Here is a 15,132-nt window from a genome sequence, read left to right on the forward strand (position 1 = left end):
ATTGATCCCAACTTCTCACCCTACGTCTTCACTGTTTATCATACCCATCCTGTACCTCCTCCCCGATGCTCTTATTTCCCAGCTTGTGGTGGGCAGAGGCTCAATCACTAACAAGTCATTCAGAATACTCTCAGGGAAGGACATGGCCTCAATTTCTGGCCCATTTTGTTACACTCCTTCCAGAACTATGGCAGCAGTACCCCAGAAGGGATATGGATTTTTGGTCCCCCAAATATTATTTTACTGCTAGGATGGTCAAATCCAACTAGGCTTAAAAAAGTCCAGTTGTTCTGAATAAATACAAATTCGAGGTCAATTAGAATTTAATTGATGTTCGTGAAGGAGTATGCCTGAAGTTTGGAAGACGTTTGTAACTTCTAACGCCTGGTTGACATGAAAGCATTTCTGCCAATCTTCCATCAAAGTTACAACAGGTGGTTGGAAGAAGTCCAGTAGAAATTAGTGTTGTATTGGTTAGAAGAATTGAGGGAAACAAAGCAGGGAGAAAATAGAAATGCCATGAGACATAATCGATTTTGCTGGGTAATGACAGTGAAATTGTCAGCCTTCACTGTCATTACTCCACCGAAAGTGACAGCAACTTCTGGAGTCTACACATGCGTGGAATATTGCGGAAATCCAGATGTTGCCGTCAGCGATTCTATGCTTCTCTACTGTTGAGGCTACTCCAGACTGCAATCAATGGAAGTCAATTTAATTGACGCAAAATTCCCCTCTTATGTTGTCAGTCTCACATTTAACTCCCTTGAAAAAGCTACAACTTTTTGAATGAGGTATAACTGGGTTTTTAATAATGTACGACGTTAATAATTACCCTAAACACCCTCATTGACCCTGTGGAATGTCAAATTTCTCCATAATGATAAAAACAACTCCATGTGAAAATGTACCTGAAAATGAGGTGCAACACAGGATTACATCCATGTTAAACAGCAGAGACAGCATGCTATAGACAGAGCTATGTGATCCCACAACGAAGGGATCAGATCAAAGTTCTGCATTTGTGTCACATATAGTCATGAATGGTGGTGGACAATTGAACAACTAACTGGCGAAGCACGCTCTATGAACATCCTCATTTCAATGATAAAAGGATCCAGCACGTGAGTGCAAGAGACAAAGCTGAGGTGATTTCAACCTTCTTCAGCCAGAGGTGCTGAGTGGATGATCCATTGCGGCAGTCTCCTCAGGACACCATTCATCAGCTAATTCGATTCATTCCACATGTTATCAAGGAATAGCTGAGTGCACTGGATACGGCAAAGGCTACGACAACATCCCAGCTGCAGTGCTGAAGACTTGTGCTCCAGGACCAGCCACATCGCTAGCCAAGTGGTTCCATACAGCTACAACACTGGCATCTACCCGATAATGTGGAAGATTGCCCAGGTATGTCCTGTCCACAAAAAGCAGAACAAATCTAATCAGGCTAATTAACACCCCATCAGCCTACTCTCAACCATCAGCAAAGTGATAGAAGATGTCATTGACAGTACTATCTAGCAGCACTTAATCACCAATAAGCTTCCCACCAAGGCTCAGTTCAGATTCCACGCTCGGCTCCTGACCACATTACAGTTTTGGTCCAAACACGGACAAATGAGTTGAATTCCAGAGGGGAGGTGAAAGTTCCTGCCCTTGACATTAAGGCAGCATTTGGCCGAGTGTAGCATCAAGGAGCCCTGGTAAAATTGAAGCCAATAGGATTTGGGGGAATGCTCTCCATTGGCTGGAGTCATACCTAGTACAAAGGAATATGTTTGTGGTTGTTGGAGGTCAATCATCTCAGCAACAGGATATCACTGCAGGATACATCAGGGCCAAGGTCCTAGACCCAAGCATCTTCAGCTGCTATATCACTGACAGTCCCTCCATCATAAGGTCAGAAGTGGGGATGTTCGCTGATGATTGCGAAGTGTTCAGTTCCATTCACAATTCTTCAGATAATGAAGCAGTCCAGGCCCATATGCAGCAAGACCTGGACAACATTCAGGCTTGGGATGATAAGTGGCAAGTAACTTTCAGCCACACACAAGTACCAGGTAATGACCATCTCCATTAAGAGAGTCTAATTATCTCCCCTTGACATTCAATAGCATTTCCATCATCAAATCCACCAAAATCAACATCCTGTGGGTTACCATTGACCAGAAACTTAACTGGACCAGCCACATAAAATCTATGGCTACAAGAGCAGGTCAGAGGCTGGATATGTTGCGGCAAGTCCAAAGGCCACTTGATACAGTTCTGCACAACAGACTTGTGAGTAAAGTTACAGCTCATGGAATAAAAGGGACAGTAGCAACATGGATACCAAATTGGCTGAGTCACAGGAAACAGAGAGTAGTGATTAGTGCATTTTTTTGGGCTAGGTTTGCAGTGGAGTTTCCCAGGGATCAGTGTTGGGACCCTTGCTCTTCCTGATATATATTAATGACCTAGACCTTGGTGTACAGGGCACAATTTCAAAATCTGTGGATGCTACAAAACTTGGAAGCATTGTGACTGTGAGGAGGATAGTGTAGAACTTCAAAAGGACATGGAAAAGTTAGTGGAATGGGCAGACAAGTGGCAGAAAAAGTTCATGTAGAGAAATGTGAAGTGATTCATTTTGGTAGGAAGAACATGAGAGACAATATTAAATAAAGGGTACAATTCTAAAAGGGGGTGAAGGAGCAGAGGGGCCTGGTGGTTTCTGTGCATAACTCATTGAAGATGACAGGACAGGTTGAGAGAGCTGTTAATAAAGCATACAGTGTTCTGGGCTTTATTAATAGGGGCATAGAGTACAAGAGTAATGAGGTTATATTGAACTTGTATAAGACACTAGTTCGGCCTAAGCTGGAATATTGCTGGAGTCCAGTTCTGGGCACTGCATTTAAGGAAAGATGTGAAGGCATTGGAGAGACTGCAGAAAAGTTTCACAAAAAATGTTCCAGGGTTGAGGAACTTCAGTTATAAAGATAGATTGGAGAAGTTATGACTGTTTTCCTCGGAGAAGAGAAAGTTGAGAGGAGATTTGATAGAGATATTCAAAATCATGAGGGGTCTGAACAGAGTGGATAGGGAAAAATTGTTCCCACTTGTGAAAGGATCAAGAATGAGAGGGCACAGATGTAAAATAATTGGTAAAAGAAGCAAAAGCGACATGAGGAAAAACTTTTTCATGCAGTGAGTGGTTAAAGTCTGGAATGCACTGCCTGACAGTGTGGTGGAGGCAGGTTCAATCATGGCATTCAAAAGGGAATTAGACTGTTATCTGAAAAGGAAGAATGTGCAGGGTTATGAGGAGAAGGCATTAGGTGAATTGCACATTTGGAGAGCCAGTGTGGACATGATGGGCTGAATGACCTCCTTCTGTGCAGTAACAATTCTGTTAAGTGACTCATCTCCTAAATCCCCAAAGCATTTCCTCTATCTACGAGGTACAAGTCAGGGCTGTGATGGAATCTTCACTTGCCTGGATGAGTGCAGCTCCAACAATGCTCAAGAAGCTTGAACCCATTCAAGACAATGCAGCCCGCTTGATTGGCATCCTATACACCACCCTAAACATTTACTCCCTTCACCATCAGCACACCATGACTACAGTACACACCATCTACACGATGTATTGCAGCAACTTGCCAAGGCTCTTTCCACAGTACTTCTCAAACCTGTGATACCACCTGGAAGAACAAGGACAGCAGACACGTGGAAACACCAGCATCTGCATGTTTCTCTCCAAATCACACATTATCCTGACTTGGAAACTTATTGCCATTCCTTCATCGTGGCTGGGTCAAAATCTTGGAACTTCCTACCTAACAGCACTGTAGAAGTATCTGCAACACATGGACTGCAGCAATTCAAGAAGGAGGCTCACCGCCACCTTCTCAAGGACAATTAGAGATGAGCAATAAATGCTGGTCTTGCTTTCCAAACATTATAAAGTTAGTTTATCTTTATTTTAGCTTCAATCTTAATCCAATCGTAATCATTTAATTTGCTATCTGAAAATTTAACTTAAAAGCAAAGGATATTAAGTGCTTTAAACTTCCTGGTTTGAAGTGTGTGAATGCTTCAATGTGATTGGCTTCCTACCTGCTTACTGGCATCACTGCTGCTGCACCCCAAGCCATCCACTTGATTTAGCGCGAGATTTAAACTGTCAGCAAAGAGGAAAACCACAGATCTTTGTGGGCAGCTTTCTTTGAGGTCAGTGGTAAGTGCCATTGCTTTGCCACTGACTACAAAATCCAGCCTGATATGTCATGACCTTACCCTGCAGGATGACCCTTTCAAGACCTCCTGTGGAGCATACAGTCTGAAGATAAGCACTGTCATTGCCAATTGTTTTATGAAGTCAGTGAAGTAAATGATATTTCAACACACCTGTAATATAATCTTTATGTTGACTGATGTGAAGTAACAGAGAAGTATGAGCATAACATTAAAATGTTTTGTAATAGAGCTATGCTGTTTGTCAAGTGATGGAATTTGAGCTCACACAAGCTTTGGTGAATAAGCCATAGATGGTGAAGTGGACCACAAACTATGACACAGTTTAGGCAATTTCTGCCAGATCTTAAACAGACTATAACTGGAGAAGATTGAGGAACAATTACTATGGGATATAAAGCCATCTTGGGTGGTGCCATGAAATGGACAACAGTGAATCATCAGCATCTTGCCATTGAAATCATTGAAAAAGAAAATCAGGGGAGTGATAACACCAGGGATGAGGGAGTTCACCTACGTGGAGAGGTTGCAGAAGCTGGGATTTTTCTTCTTAAAGCAAAGATGGCTATGGGAAGACCTATTAGAAATATTCAAAATTGTGAAGAGTTTTGACAGAGCAAGTAGGGAGAAAATATTTCCTTTGATAAATGGGCGGCACAGTGACGCAGTGGTTAGCACTGCAGCCTCACAGCTCCAGCGACTCGGGTTCGATTCTGGGCACTGCCTGCGTGGAGTTTGCAAGTTCTCCCTGTGACCGCGTGGGTTTTCGCTGGGTGCTCCGGTTTCCTCCCACAGCCAAAGACTTGCAGGTTGATAGGTAAATTGGCCATTATAAATTGCCCCTAGTATAGGTAGGCGGTAGGGGAATTGTGGGGATGTGGTAGGAATATGGGATTAATGTAGGATTAGTACAAATGGGTGGATGGTCGGCACAGACTCGGTGGACTGAAGGGGCTGTTTCAGTGCTGTATCTCTAAATAAAAAAATAAAAATAAATAAATGGATCTGTAACCAGAGGTCATAGATTTAAAATAATTGGTAAAAGAGCCAGAGGAGAAATGAGGAGAAATTTACACACACAGAGGGTCGTTAAAATCTGGATGCACTACCTGAAAGAGTGGTGGAATCAGATCCACAGTAACTTCCAAAGGGCACTTCTAGAGGACTAATTTGCAGGATTATGGAGAAAAAGCTGGGGTGTGAATCTAAATTAGAGAGCTCTGTTAAAGAGCCAGTACAGGCATGTCATGTCAAATGCCCTTTTCCTCCATTGTAAGATTCCATGATTCTGTGATAAAATCAGGCTACTGATTTGCTGTTGAACATTTTACACTGTCCAAGACAAATTATTACTATAAGCTCTTAACTTATTTACCTCTTTAAATTTATTTACTCATTTATTTACTAGTTAAGAATCATTATTGACTTTAATTGTGTTTTATTTGAGCTTGTATATTTGCTGAATATATGGGCTGAATTTTACACCACCCCAGCAGGTCAGATGGTGGTGTAGGGGTGGCATAAAATTGAGCGGGAGGCTCCAGGAGGCCTACCCGCCCCGCTCCCACCTTCGGTCAACTTTACGGCGGTTGGGCGGGTTGGGGGGGGGGGGAGGGAATGGCCCGCCCGCCTGAGACCAATCAAGGTCCTTAAGTGGCCACTCGTCTGCCTCCATGGGTATTTTACCCGCAGCAAGCAGGTGTGCTGGAGACGTGAAAGGCCGCCCAAAGATAGCTGTCGGCCTTTCCATGCCCCGGGGGGCCATGGCAGTCGGACACAGGGTGCCTGATTGAGGGCCGCCCCCACCTCCCAACCCACCCCCGGGACACAAGACGCCCCCCCCCTCAAACGACCACTTCAGCCTCACCAGGGAAGGACCGATCCCCCTGATGAGGCAAGCCCTACCTACCTCGTCTCCAGGCTCCAGGGCGTCGGCTGGGCTGCAGTCCCAGCAGTGGCCACTGCTCCCTGTGGCGCTGCTGATACTAAGAGCTGCTGGCCCACTGATTGGCCGGCTGCTCACTGAGGTGGGACCTCCTCCCTCGAGTGGGTGGAAGTCCCGCCTCGGGAAAGTTAAAGCCCATGGACTTGTAAAATATGGGTCGGATCCTCGGGCTAGGCGGAAGCGGGTTCATCACCCACTTTTACATCGGTGGCTGCCTCAATGCTTATGTCATTTTGATGGCGTATGGTAATTTATTTCCTGCAAATTTCATTTATCAGATTGCAAAATTTTAAAATGCAGCATGATTAATTGTGCAAGAGCTGACTGAAGTTGCTGTCATCATTAATGTATTACTGTGGGCAAGGGGGAACAAAGTGTGATGTTTAAGAGGAAGTATCAAAAACAACAACTTGTACTTATCTAACACCTTTAAAGTAGAAAAATTCCCTAAGGTAATTCATAGAGGGAGATCAGACAAAATTGACCACTGCGAAATTCATCTCCATAAATACACCACTTAAAATTGACCAGCTCTGGAGAATTATGACTAACCATAAACTTCCTCACAGACACTGTTGATACCATCAAGGGAGAAAGTTTGTCCAGAGGAATTAACATGTGCAACAGCATGAGGATATTAAATTAACAAAGTACAGCTAAAATGATATGATCAATAAAATACTCGGATAGCTATCTTCAGCACACTACTTAGCTAAATAACTTCTTCAGGTCTATCTCCCATCTTCATATTGACACCATTTTTATCAATGAATAAACATAGGAATAATGTCATATAATACATAGAATTACAACAGAAACATGCAGATTGTCCCAAACTGTCTGTGTCAATGTTCTTATAATCATTACATGAATAGCATTCCTAATCTCAAGTACCCACTCTATTCTCAAATCCCTTTATTACCCCCTTCCCTCAAACATCTATCTAACCTATTCGTAAATGTTGACACAGTCTCTGTTTCACACTCCTCTGTGTGAACTATTTTTCTGCTCTCTGTCCTTTTACCTTAATTCCCCTTTATTTGGGACTCCTCAGTTTGCCATTATCTGTCCCATCCCTTCATAATTTAAACACCTCTATCAAATTACCCCCTAGCCTCCAAAAATTGTCGAGTCAATCTCCATGTTTGTATTTCCTCATATCTGGCGCTGTCCTCATGACTCTGCTCTACCTGCTCTCTTCCCTCAACATCCTTCCCATAATGCAAAGCCTACGACTGTGCACACTATTTCAGCTGCATACATACTTCTTTGTAACTTATTCTTGAAAAAACTGATGATTAATCTCCCACATTAAGGTGTTCCCATTTGAGTTTTATCTAGTTTTTCACTATGTATATAAATAATTAACATTTACAATTACTGGTTGACTGATAGACTACAAAGCAGAAATCAGCTAATCGTTTATTTACTTGTATTTAAAACACTTCGACTTCTCTATTTCTCCATTTCCCAAACATTACCAAGTATGCTTCTGCAATCAGGAACAGCAGAAAATTACATACACAAATTATCGTAAACAGTCTTCAAATTGCAGAACATGTTTATGGTAGAATAAAATTTGTTACTACTGTCACTGTTATATATAATAGAATTTTGAATTTTAAATCACATACCGATGCAAACAGGAGGGCTGGGCTGCCAGAAGTACCTGTTTTCCACCTGAATGCAGGTAATTTTTTCCTCTCCCTGAAGCTCATAGCCAGGCTCACACTGAAAGATGACAGTATCTCCAGGATCTCTGCCATCTCCATTCCGACTTCCATTCATAGGTACACCAGGATCACGGCAAGCTGTTGCCACAGAGCCTAGGGATTAAAAATTAAACATTATAATAATAATGTTAGATTATTTGCTAGGATATTTTTAAAGAAATAAAACATGTCTTGTGGGACAAAGGGCCATGAAAGTCCAAAGTACTTGTAACTTATGATTACGATAATACAATTTAAGATGGAACTTCTGTGTGGTCTATTTCTATTCTTTCACTGTTTGCGACAGTGCTGTTGAGAGGGTAGTAGATGAATGGAAGGCATTTTGGCCCGAAATTTCCCAGATCACATTTATGCAGGAATTACACCAAATTTATGCCAGTTTCTGCACCCAAATTTCCTATGGAGCTTATTTTCCAATACTGAAATGTAAAAATTGCTGTATAGTAAGTACAAATGCAGTGTTACCAACAGGGAAAATAGTGTCTTCTGCTATGACATCACATTTTCAAAGCATATTGTCTCTGCTGTTCCTCTTGCTCTTCCATTATTATGTAGAGCAGGGATTACTCATTTGGAAGGACATTCCAGTTGATTAAATCCCATTATCCAGCTTGAGTCCACTTCGCAGCTGACGGATTTCACCATACCCACACCCACACCCCCACCCCCAAAAGGTGAGCTGCCTGTGAATGCTGGTTCAGCACTTACATGCTCACTGTCGATATTGAAAATAGGCCTTGCCTTAAAAAATGGCTCAGGTCTCTCTCAGTAAGACTGAGAGTGGGTGGCACAAGTGCTCTTCCCACAGCACTGCAGAAGTCCACTCAATGCCGACACTACCCAGGATATATTGAGAAAGCATAGAGAGTGTCAGGTTTACCTAATTTCCACCATAAACTGTGGCAGAAGATCAATGGAAATGCTGGAAAAACATAAATGCCATTTTTTAGTCAGTTGCACGAATTCTCCAGGATTCATCTGATTTCCTGCCATTGAACCCTGGTGGAAATTCCAGGCATATATATTGATGGCAATTATCACATTCATGTGGACAGCAGATTAAACCAAACAGAGGGCTAAACTAGAAAAAAATATAAATCTTTTGGAAATTATCAGTCATTAACAAAACGACAAAGAATAACAAGTGTGGGGCATAATATTGTTAGAACAGCACTTTATATTGTCACATCAAATGAATGCTGCAAAATGTCTGCTCTCAGATTACATCTAGTCATCAGTTTTAAACATAAAACAAGATGCAACTGAGAGACATTGATATGTACAAATAACTTTCTCCAAAAGAGTTAGGAACTGTGCAGCAGTTCACTCGAATACACTTCTCCTTTGAGCAATTCCTGTTGCCATTCCCTCTCCAGAATCTCAGGAAACATATACCATAACCAGGGAAGTATAACAATTTTTAAAAATGCTACCTTTAAATTACTTCATGCAATGTGATAACACCAGAAGCCTATGCAAAAATTGTGGACAGCAACAATGACAGCAATTATTAACTGCTGCCTGTCCTATTTTATGCAGCTTTTGACAGTTGAAAATGGCAATGAAACAGCACCTCCTACTTGAACAAGAGTTATTAGGACTTGAGTGCTAACAGCAACAAAAGCAGGATTTATAGCAGCCTTTAAAAGGGAAATGGAGAAATATTTGAATACTAAAAAAAGGTATGGGTTAGTGTAGTGTTTGATTAACAGTTTGCAAAAGGTAATAGAACGATAGGCAGATCGTGTTCAAAGAGCCAGCACAGTTACAATTGGCTGAATGACCTCTTTCTCTGCTTTACAATTTATGATTCCATGACTTAACATGCCCATCATTTCATGAAAGTAATAGTTACGTCAATGACTCCAATTAAGCCAAAAAGTCAAAACTTGCCAAATCAGTAGCAAATTTTGCAATATATGTAGCTGCCAAATTCAAAATTCATTTTGATTCATTTATCACCTTAAAAAGATGGATCAAATTTGACCTCTTTTAACTGAAAAAAGCCCCAGAATTATAGGGTGGTTATACAAAATAGATTGCTATCGATGAGTAGCAAGAAACCATTGCTGAACAAAACAAATAATAAACAAAACTGGAATCTGAATAACAAAACTAAAAAAAAATGCTTCATTGGCAACATTCTCCATCTGATAAAATAGTAACAGGTTTATTTTTGACTGATAACATTATCTGCTGGCTCTCTTGGCAACAGATTTCTTCTACCCCTTGATCCACCACCACTGGGTGACTCACCCAGTGCTATCGCCTTAAGCATACTATCTACATCCTCTTCGCTCAAAGTAGCGAGTGATAGTTTTGTTTTTTGGGGGGGGGAGGTTTCAGTTAAAAGAGGTCAAATTCGATCCATCTTTTAAAGGTGATAAATGAATCAAAGTGAATACTATCTACATCCTCTTGGCTCAAAGTAACTGTGTGATAGTTGGTGTGGTGCAAGTGCTACAGGCTGTTGAGAGGTGCTGGCTTGTCCTGGGCCTTTCATGTTGTAAGGTCTTCACAATGGAAGAGGAACATATGCTTCATGCTGACTACAGAGCACCACTTAACCTGGTTGTTGAGTGTGCAAGTGTAAATGAGAGAGGGTGAGCCAAATGAGGTGAGCGAGCATACATGGGACTGCAAGTGCCTGTCCTACAGCTCACTCATGTGAGTAAATGAATGAATGAGTAAATACAGTTGGTGCTTGAAGCATTTGCCAGGCAAGGCCTTTTTAGGATATCAGTGAGATAACAGTTTCAATTATATGCTGCAGCTTGAAGTTGTATCTCACAGCAGTATGACCATACATGGCAAGCAGTCAAGGAACTGTAAGGTTGTCTCAGTGTTTTATAGGAACAAACAGCAAAAAGTAAGAAGTTGTGAGGAAACACTTTCTAGCCTGCATACTTAGAGCAGCCATTTGGTATAGGAAACTGTTGGGTAATCACTTGCCATCTTTCCTCAAGTTTGTTATTTTCTCCCTCAATTGGAGCTCGGGCATTATTCTGGGTATTACTGACATTCTTCATTCCATCCACTATATCTGGTAGGAATTTTGGACACTGTCATCTGTGCAAAATACCCTTGAATGCCTCCTTTACCCATATTTATCAGGCAGTTCTTGTGGTATTGTGAGGTGAGAATACTTAATCTTGCAGGAATAGTGCCACTTTAATCTCTTTCTCTTGGCAGACAAGTGACAAAGGGTACTGCAGCCCTTTCAAATCACTGTCAGCTTTTTAGGGGTTCCTACACCATGCAGGTGAGGCCTTGTTCTGATTTGTAAATTTCTGTGATGCTAAGTTTTTATGGGAATTAGCAAAATATCTCTTCATCGGTCTATTCCCACCCAAACTGTGCCCCAACAAGAATTTCTGCCTTAGTACTGAAAATCTAGATCAACCAATAATATATTTCATGCAGACACTAAGAAAGAACCTGCATTTACACAGCACAACTTCAAGATGTCTCAAAGTTTTCAACAACAAATTACTTTTAAAGTGCAGTCTTTGATGTTATTGTGTCAAACACAGAAGCAAATTGACACACAGCAAGGCCCTGCAAACGAGATGAACGAATGACTGGTGATATTACTATTACAAATGCGAGTCTGGACAAATAGGAAGTGGCTACTCTTATTTGAATTGTACTACTGAATGTTTTACTTTCAGTTGAATGGACAGACCAGAGCTCTGCACTACAAGATCTCAGCACAATCTCTTCTAAGAACAGTTACTGTTTAGCATAACATTTTAGCTCTAGCACCTGTCAGTTTCAGTTTCAAATTCTTCAGCTCCACCCGTAGGCTTAAGCAATCAAGCACAGTGAACACAGATCAGTGAACAGACTAATACAATAAAACCCAGATCAATCAACCACTACAACATTTTTGAAGCTACCAATCTGCTCAACCATATGCTCAGCTCCACCTTTGATGCCCTAGTCCCCATTAAAACCATTATTCTCTCTCACCCTGCTCATTCTCCCTGGTACGGCCCTCATCTATGCTCCTTTAGTCTAAGAGACGTAGACTCGAATGAATGCAGTGGAAAATTGATTTAGCTGTTCACCGCCAAATCTAGTTGGATCATGTCAAGCACTATCGGAGCCTGCTCTCATCTGCTAAAACTGATCATTATTCCAGGATCATCCTGGAATACAAAGATAAGCCCCAGCTTTTTTCCCTGCTACAAACTGTCTCCTTAAACCCCTCTCCAATGTTTCTTCCACCCCCCCTCCAAAAACAAGTGAGGAGCTCATGGACTTCTTTGTCACTAAGATTGAGACCATCCAATCAGCGGCCTCTGCCGCTTTCCTCTCAGCCCCTAGCCCACTGGGCCAAACTTCCTCTAAGGTTCTCCCCTGCCCTTGGCCTGAACTCACATTTTTCTCCAGTTTTTCTCCTATCGCCCTTCACATCCACTCCGATCCTCTTGTCCATGAGACCCAACTCTTGCGCCCTCAAACCAATTCTCACTAAACTGCTGATATTGTGAACAGTATTCTCTCAGTTCCTGTCCGCTTCTCTTTCAAATCTGCCGTCATCTCCCCCTCCTCAAAAAAAAATCCTTGACCCCACCGTTCTTGCCACCTACGACTCCCAACTCCAACCTTCCTTTCCTCTTCAAAGTCCTTGAACATGCTGTCACCTGCCAAATTCGTACCCATCTTTCCCTGTCCATGTTTTAATTCCTCCAATCAGTTTTCCACCCCTGCAAAGTACTGAAATGGCTCTTATCAAAGTCACAAATAATGTCCTATATGACTGTGACAACGGTAAACATCCTCCTCCAACATATCTCCACCGTCATCCAGCTGGGTGAGACTGTACTCACCTGGTTCCATTTGTATCCATCCATTCTCAGCCAAAAAATTAACTGCAATGGTTCCTCTTCCTGCTCCTGCATCATTATCTTTAGTCTCCCCCAAGAATCTATCCTTGCCCCCATCCTATTATTTTTTAATTCTTTCAGGGGATGTGGGCGTCGCAGGCCAGGCCAGCATTTATTGCTCATCCCTAATTGCCCTTGAACTGAGTGGCTTGCTAGGCCATTTCAGAGGGCATGTAAGAGTCAATCATATTGCTGTGGGTCTGGAGTTACATGTAGGCCAGACCAGGTAAGGACAGCAGATTTCCTTCCCTAAAGGACATTAGTGAACCAGATGGGTTTTTACAACAATCAACAATGGTTTCATGGCCATCATTAGACTAGCTTTAAATTCCAGATTTATTAATTGAATTCAAATTCCACCTTCTGCTGTGGTGGGATTCGAACCCATGTCCCCAGAGCAATACCCGGATCTCTGGGTTACTAGTCCAGTGACATTACCATTACGCCACTGTCTCCCTGTATTTCTCATCTACATGCTGTCGACTGGTGACATCATCCAAAAATGTAGCATCAGTTCGACATGCACCCTGACGACACCCAGCTCAACCTCACCACCACCTCTCTCGACTCCTCCACTGTCTCCACTGCTGTCTCACGTCCAGTACTGAATGAGCGTAAATTTCTTCCAACTCAATATTGGGAAGACCAAGGCCATTGCCTTCGGTCCCTGCCATAAAGTCCACTCCCTAGCCACCAACTCCATCTATCTCCCTGGCAACTTTCTGAGGATGAACCAGACTGTTTGCAACCTTGGTATCAGTCATTATTGTCCCCAAGATGAACTTTTGACCATGCCATCATTAAGACTGCCTATTTCCATCTCAGTAACATCGCCCGACTGCTGCTGCTGAAACCATCATCCATGCCTTTGTTACCTCTAGATTTGACTAATCCAACACAGTGCTGGCCAACCTTCCATTTTCTATCCTCCATAAAGTTGAGTTCAGCCAAAATTCTGCTGCCTACATCCTAACTCACATCAAGTCCCATTCACCCATTCCCCCTTGTGCTCACTGACCTACATTGGCTCCTGGTTAAGCACAAACTCGATTTTAAAATTCTCATCCTTGTTTCCAAATCCCTCCATGACTTTGCCCTCTCTATCTCTGTAACTGCTTTCAACCCAACAATCCTCTGAGATCTCTGAGCTCCTTCAATTCTGACCTTTTACACATGCTCGGTTTTAATTGATATACCATTGGTGTCCGTGTCTTCAGCTGCCAAGACCCTAAGCACTGGAGTTCCCTCCCTAAACCTCTCTACCTCTCTTTCCTCCATTAGACACTCCTTAAAACTTTTGGTCATCTGTCCCAATATGTTCTTATGTGGCCTGGTATTAAATTTCACTTACCTTGTCCCCTTTGATCATGTTGCCTTCTCGCCATCTCCCTATCTTAACCTGTTCTTGTAAGCAGGCAAATAGAACACCCACAGGAAAGAAGCAGGGTACTTATTTACATATGCAGCTCAGGTCCTGATGATGTCATCAGCAGGACCTGACGATGGAATTTAGTCAAATACCAGCGAGAGAGAGCAGCGACAGCTTCCAGTCAGGTCTTACCTGTTGGGAGGTGGATCATATGTCAGAACCGGCCCAGGTAGGCAAGTTTCAAAATGTAGCTTTAGGTTTTGTTCTGGACAAGGAGGAGCAGTCTTGTCTCTTTTGCCTGGACTCCTCCCTGCGATCGCCTCCAGATTCTCCTCTCTCAACTGACGGCGGGCCCCCAGCTGCAACCTTATGCTGCCAAATGCCTGCACCCACATGCGGATCTGGCTGACATTGTGCGAGACTCCAGGAAAATTTATGGCGATGTCTGCCAGGCCTCCAAAACCACAGGTTGGCAGTCCAATTTGAGGTTTGCACACACTGGACTGGATTTAGTCACACCAGTGGGGCTATCGGTACCAGATGGAAAAGGTGGTGGGAATCCGACCTCGGCCTTTTGGATCCCCCTGTCATCCAGTATGATTCTATGGTGCTCAGGCACTTCCAAAAGACATTTGATATATTGTGGCGCAACAGACTTGTGAGCAAAATTATAGCTCATGGAATAAAAGGGACAGTCGCAACATGGATACGGAATAGGCTCAGTGACAGGAAACAAGAATAGTGGTTAATGGATGTTTTTCAGGCTGGAATTTTGTAGTGGAGTTCCCCAGGGGTCACTGTTGGGACCCCTGCTCTTCCTGATGACTTAGCCTTTGGTAGACACAATTTCAAAATTTGTGGATTATACAAAACTTGGAAGCATTGGAAACTGTGAGGAGGACAAAAGAGCTGCACTCCAGAGGTGAGGTAAGAGTGACAGCTTTTGACATC

At 42.6% G+C, this 15,132-nt stretch overlaps 1 protein-coding gene across 1 annotated transcript in view; it reads right to left on the reverse strand.

The window, feature by feature from the left end:
* Window positions 1–15,132, reverse strand: part of csmd3b (CUB and Sushi multiple domains 3b) — a 2,327,439-nt gene that overhangs the window by 421,411 nt on the left and 1,890,896 nt on the right. Inside the window, exon 27 of the mRNA XM_068032163.1 lies at window positions 7,822–8,013. Coding sequence (XP_067888264.1) covers window positions 7,822–8,013 — 192 coding nt within the window. The remainder of the gene's footprint in view (window positions 1–7,821; window positions 8,014–15,132) is intronic.

This window comes from Heterodontus francisci, chromosome 5 (assembly GCF_036365525.1).
Source record: "Heterodontus francisci isolate sHetFra1 chromosome 5, sHetFra1.hap1, whole genome shotgun sequence".
Classification (NCBI taxonomy): domain Eukaryota; kingdom Metazoa; phylum Chordata; class Chondrichthyes; order Heterodontiformes; family Heterodontidae; genus Heterodontus; species Heterodontus francisci.